Here is a 6,343-nt window from a genome sequence, read left to right on the forward strand (position 1 = left end):
AAGATCTGGGCTCCATCAACTATCTAATCACACAATATCATAGTACGGCCCGGGGAAAAATCACGAATCATACAATATTCCCATGTTCTTAAGAATTCCGGAGAAGAAATTTATTGCTTGGATTAGAATGCCATGGAAAGCGGTGAGTGCAGCAGGATGAGCAAGATGGGCCTACCACGAAAAACAGTAAGGGACATGTAGGCCCTTGAAACTTTCTTAATATATGTTCTCATTAGCTTGCCTTTTTACATGCCCCTCCATCTCTTTCTCCCTCTCCCACCTCCTTTCTCCCCCGCTATAAATTTCCCTTCCTTTCTCTCCCTTTCCGTCTCTCTCACACCATTTCCTTCCTTCCGATTTCCCCCTCGTTCCCCATCCAAACCCCTCAAGAATGTCCAGCAGAAGGTCCAGGATCACAGAGGAGGAGATCAATGAGCTCATCTCCAAGCTCCAGTCTATACTCCCTGAGAGCCGCCGACGAGGCACTAGCAGGGTAAGCTTCCAACCTACCCACCATTTTCCCATACCATGTTGAGCTGGATGTGAAGTCTAATCAGAGCTCTCACAATATTTATGTACTGAAGCAGGCTTCGGCCTCCAAGCTACTAAAGGAGACATGCAACTACATCAAGAGCCTCCACCGGGAGGTCGACGACCTCAGCGACCGCCTCTCCGATCTCTTGGCCACCATGGACACCAACAGCGCCCACGCCGAGATTGTCCGGAGCCTCCTTCGGTCTTAAATATGAGAGTTAGTCTTACCGTTACTATATCCTAATGTACAACTATTTATAAGCTTAGGACCGGACCAGGAGTAGCGTTAGCTCTTCTTTTTTTTTTTCTTTCCTTTTCATGTACATTTCTTTGAGGTTTTAGGCTCGATCGAGTTGTTTCCCCAAGCAACCGACCAGCAACCACCGCTGAGAAATCTAAATCTCATGTAATGCATCTTCTTCTTCTCCTTCTTCTTCTACTACTCTCGGTCGCCTTTATTTTATTCTATTTCTCACCTTCTTGCCTGCTTCCAGCTCTCCAATTCTGTCCGTACCTCATGTGAGAAGGTTTCGCTATCTAACTACAATAAAAGAAAAAAAAAAAAAAGTTGGACTTCCCTCTGCGTTCAGACCGTTCCGGTGCACGCCGGAACCACATTGAGAATCCTACCCTCGTGGCGAGTGGCGATCAAAAGAAAGGGATAGCATTGTGAGGGGATTTCAGTGATGGGGATTAAGTGGTTCCGGCGGAGCAACGGAACGGACATGGGTCCCACGAAGATGCTGATCGAGGGTGCGAGATCGGACGGCTGGCGGCGAGGGATGACGGCCAATTGGGCGCGAGGAGTCGGCGTCCGGATTTACCAGCCTCAGAACGTGATGCGGGCTTAATCCTTAGCTACGGTGGGGCCCGCGATAATGATGTGGCCCCCACCATCCAATCAGTGCACGTTTCGCTTCTCCCTCCCGCGGTCACAGAGAGTTAGTTGAGCTGACGGTTACACACACGGAAAAAGCGCGATTAGAAGTTACACCGAAAGAGCAAAACAATTCTCTTTCCACGTACGCCCCTACAAGACTGACAATTTTACCTACACATAGACAGTCTATTTTGTACAAATAGAACAGGGGTAGACAAGGAATAAAAAAAAAATAATGGAAGACTGAAATGGAGTTCCGGCTCCGCCGGTAAGCGTGTTTCCTTCCCGTCCGGACCTGCGCCAAGCGGAAGTTCGTGGGAAAAGTTAGGTAGGGTTCGGTTAATGAATGAGGGTATAAAGGCAATTTTGAGCGAAGAAAAAGAATATATATGTGGATATGAAATGACTTTCATACCCCTAGGAGTAAGGGTATTTGATGGAATCACAGGGGTAGAATCAGTCATTTGGTGAGGTGTACGAAGTGGTTCAGATTTCAGGAGGAGGAGGATAGGACCGTGGGGGATAAACGTATAAGGGTAAACGAGGTGCGCTAACTGTCGCCAAAGATTAAAAAAATTAATATTATAGATATTTCAAATAAATTCCATCAATAAATTAGAAAAGGAAAGGAAGAAAGAAATGATGAAATTTATGAGAAATGATGAATTAGTGTTGCTTTTTTTTTTCCTTTGAAGTAAAAGAGAAAAAAAATCCTGTTAAATTGAAATTGGGGAAAAAACATCATCTATGATGAGAAAGAATAGGAAAAGATCGATCGCCAAAGTAAAATGATATGTAAAAAAAATGAAAAAAAACAAGACTGAATTGAAGAAGGACTCGTTCCAAACTCTGGTATCAGCGGACGGACGACCCGATCATCGCCTTATTCCCAAGAGGGGAAGATGCATTTATAGAAAGGAGAGGGGCAGATGGAGGAGGAGGTAGGGTTTTTTTGGGGGGGTACATCGGCTGCTCACACTGCTCTCGCGTAAGCACAACCAACTGCATCACTAGCAATAAGGCTACACAACGTAGAAGAAACGAAAAATAGTTGGGTCCAAAGGACACCTTCCGAATGATGAGCAGCAAATGAGGCAACCTAGTCAGCAGCTTGGTTCACCCTCCTAAGGACGTGCCTGACCTGGACCGCACGACACTCCCGAAGCAAATGGCATGTGTCAACTAGAAGAGGATGCTCTGCCTCCTCCGGCCTCCCCTCTCATAGGCGCACAATCAGCGAGGCTGAGTCTCCCTTCAGGATGATGTAGCCTGTCTCCAGAACATATCTCGCATAGGAGAGTCCCTCCGATGCAGCCCTGAGCTCCGCCCCAAATACTGATGCCTCAAAGGAACGACGCCCCCCGCCGCAATCAACCTGAAATTCTCTGATCATAAATGCCACTCCCGCACCATCACCACCGCTGGGCAAGCTCCCATCAAAATTCACCTTAAGATGACCAGGGGATAGGGGATCCCAAGAAACAAGAGCAAACTTAGGCGCTATAAAAGCGGAGAGGGGGCTTAAGATGTCCTTAGCCACCGCAGATGAATCAGTCTCAACAGTCTCAATGACCTCCACTGCCTGATGGAGGGCTCGCTCCACAACATACCTCATAGGAGCCCTCCTATCCTCAAAACTTGGGCATTCCTGTCCAGCCAAATATGGTACACCAAGTAAACAGCAGGAACTCTCCACCTTGCAGTGCTCGGAGATCGTATGGCGGACCTCACCTGCCGAAGGAACTCCCCCACCGCAATACCAGACCCCGGCAGGGAAAACGATGTCCTCCTCCAAACCTGAGCTACCCGGGGGCACTCAAACAGAGCATGGCTAAAAGTCTCCACCGAATTCGGGTAGTCCACACACATCTACGGAATTCTGACTCTCCTCCTGGCCAGCATACACCTAGCAAGCAGGCAGTCCCATACCACCTTCCAGATGAACAGGGCCACTTGGGGGTGGACACGCATCCTCCAAATCCAACTGTCATCACATCGCCTAACCACCATGTCCCCCAGCATAGCCTGTATGTTAGCCGACCGCGCCCTAACCGATCCAAATGCAGCCCACACCAGTCTGTCCAACCCACCCCAGGGTATCGGGATGGCAAGTACCCTCTTAGCTAACTGTGCCCCGAAGGCCTCCCTAATCAAACCCTTATCCCACTGGTCCACGTCGGGAACCATCAGATCACTAATTCTGAGTCCGGAAAATCTCACTGAATTGACCATCGTCGGCATCCAACAAAGTAGAAGCTCCGTCAACCACCTATCTTCCAGAACATCAACAGACTGCCCATCCCCAGTCATCCACCTGATCGTCGGTAGAACCGATAGGGCGGAGAAGCAAATCTCCCGCCACATGAAGGAACAATGACATGACACCCGACCTGAAGCTCCACCCCAGTCGAGTAAGCACCATACTTGGCCCTCAATAAGCCGCTCCACAGGCTGTCCGACCCCAAGATAAACTTGGCGGCGCACCGCGCCGCTAAAACCTTCCGCCTCACCAACAATGATTGAACCCCCAATCCACCATATTTGAGCAGCTGGCAAACAACCTCTCACGCAATCAAATGAATGCCCATCCTGCCCTCTCACCTGCCCCATATGAAGTCTCTGAACACCTGCTCCAAGGATCTCAAAAGACTCATCAGGATCAATGTATTAGCTAGCAAGTACACCAGCATCGAGCTCAAGGCCGACTGCACTATGGTGATCCGTCCCATCACGGAAAGAGCATCCATCTACCATCCCTCTAGTCTGCGCTTGATACTTAGCTCAACCTCTGAACAGTCACAATGCCGAAAATGCCGGCCAGTGATGGAAACCCCAAGGTATCTCATGGTGCCCTCCTACTCCCCCATGCCTAGGATCTCTTGGATGGAGGCCTTGACCTGCAGCTGAATCCTCGGACTGAAACAAATAGCAAACTTGGCCCTATTCACCTGCTGACCCAAGGCAGAACAATAATCATCCAGGATGTCCCGGATCACCCTTGCCACCTACCACGTCACCCGAACCAGTAATAGACAGTCATTGGCGAATAATAGATGTGATATCTGGTACGCCCCCAATGCCGGACTATACACCTCTAGGGTTTGCTGCTCAGCCACATGTCGAAGGGCCATGGATAGCGTATCAAAGCAAAGAATAAAGAGCAATGGGGACAACGGGCAGCCCCATTGGAGACTAATCGCCGATTCGAAGAATTGTGTGGGTCAGCCGTTCACCAGGATGGCGAAAGTGGGAGAAGACACACACCCCATAATCCAGTCAATCCACTACTCATGGAAACCAAAACTCACCAATGAACTCCGTAAAAAGTCCCAACCCATCATATCATAGGCCCTCTCCATGTCTAGCTTAATGCTTATCAAGCTCCTCCGACTCGAAGCTCTCTGAAGATCAAACATGAACTCCTGGGTAATGAGAATGTTGTCTGTGATACTGCGCCCTTCCACAAATGTACCTTGCTCCTGGCTGATAAGTCTAGATAGAACACCCCGAAGCCTGGCGACAAGAACCTTTGTCGTAGCCTTGTACAAGGTCGCACACAAGCTGAGGCATCCATCCTTTTCGAAATCAGAGTAACAAATGTCCTTTTCCAAACTGTTGGTAGGACTACCGAGCTGAAGAACTGCTATATGACCTCCACCACATCCTGACTGATGACTGACCAATACCTCCTGAAGAAAACTAGGGAGAAGTCGTCCGAACCCAGAGCCCAGTCCTCCCCCAATGACCATAGAGCCTCCCTAATATCATCTGCAGAGATAGCCCTAATTAAATCAGCATTCTCCTCCTCTGTGACTCTGGCAGAAGGCAGTGGCATCAAAGGGGAACCTTCCCTGTCCGCCTAGTCTGTCCACCTGAATTTGAAGAACAATTCCAACACCCGCCTAACAGCAACTAGGTCCTCCGTCATCTGGCCATTTGTATCCTTGAAACTTCTGATTCTGTTCTTCTGCCTCCGGATGATAGTAGACTGATGGAAGAATCTGGTGTTCCGATCCCCCTCCCTAATCCACTGGACCCAGAACTTTTGCCTCCAAAAAGTTTCCTGTTGGCGAAGAAATGAATCATGGGTAGACATATGGGATCTAAGCTCCTCTAGCTCCCTTGGAGACAACCCACCTCCCTGCATCTCCTGAGTTTGTAGCCTGGAAATAGCCTCCTCGGCCTCCTCCACCCTTCTAAAGATGTTACCTACCTGCTTCCTATTCCACCGCTGCAATCGCCGCCTGGTTAACTCCAATTTGTGGGAAACTCTGTAAATAGCATTCCCCCTAACTGGTACTCGTCAAGCCTCACGGACCACCTCCTAAGAGCGGGGGTATGACAACCATAGTTTTTCGAATCTAAATGGACAACGAAAAGGAGTAGGGGAGGAGGTACTAACCAAGATCGGGCAGTGATCCGAGGTAGGTGACTCACTCGGTAGTCCGGAAAGCTCTACACCTAACTGCCTATGGCGAAGACTTTGTCTATACGCTCCCAAACCCTGACCTACCCCTGACGATTGTTGCACCACGTAAACCTGGGGCCATCAAAGCCAAGGTCCACCAGACCATTACATGTGACGAAGTTCTAAAACTCTCTAACCTCCCGCTTGTTGGTAAAGCTCTTTTCCCCATCTTCTTTCGCGGGCCATCTATGCAATTGAAATCCCCAGCTACTAGTAGAGGATGACCCAGTTGGTTGATTTTGGCTATCTCCTCCTACAGAATTCTTCTATTCCGAAAATCTGTACGGGCATATATAGCACCAAGAACCTACGGCCTAGTTGTGCTGTCCAAGATCACCATCACGACCACGTGACCAAGGGGCACATGGGGGGCACGTGAGGAGACACGTGGAGGGGGTTGGGCGTTTTGAGTGGGGCGGGGGCGGAGGTGTCAGGGTCAGAAAGAGAGTCGTCGCGGCGAC

General features: G+C 49.4%; 1 protein-coding gene across 1 annotated transcript; it reads left to right on the top strand.

The window, feature by feature from the left end:
* Positions 1–242: 242 nt before the first annotated feature.
* LOC103720226 (transcription factor ILI5-like) lies at positions 243–964 on the top strand. The gene is made up of 2 exons (XM_026809655.3): positions 243–493; positions 588–964. Exons 1-2 carry the CDS (start codon positions 392–394, stop codon positions 741–743), a joined length of 258 nt encoding a protein of 85 aa, XP_026665456.1. The 5' UTR covers positions 243–391; the 3' UTR covers positions 744–964.
* Positions 965–6,343: the final 5,379 nt, after the last annotated feature.

This window comes from Phoenix dactylifera, chromosome 15, assembly GCF_051530095.1.
Source record: "Phoenix dactylifera cultivar Ajwa chromosome 15, Ajwa_hap1_PhDact_Kaust_v1.1, whole genome shotgun sequence".
Taxonomy (NCBI): Eukaryota; Viridiplantae; Streptophyta; class Magnoliopsida; order Arecales; family Arecaceae; genus Phoenix; species Phoenix dactylifera.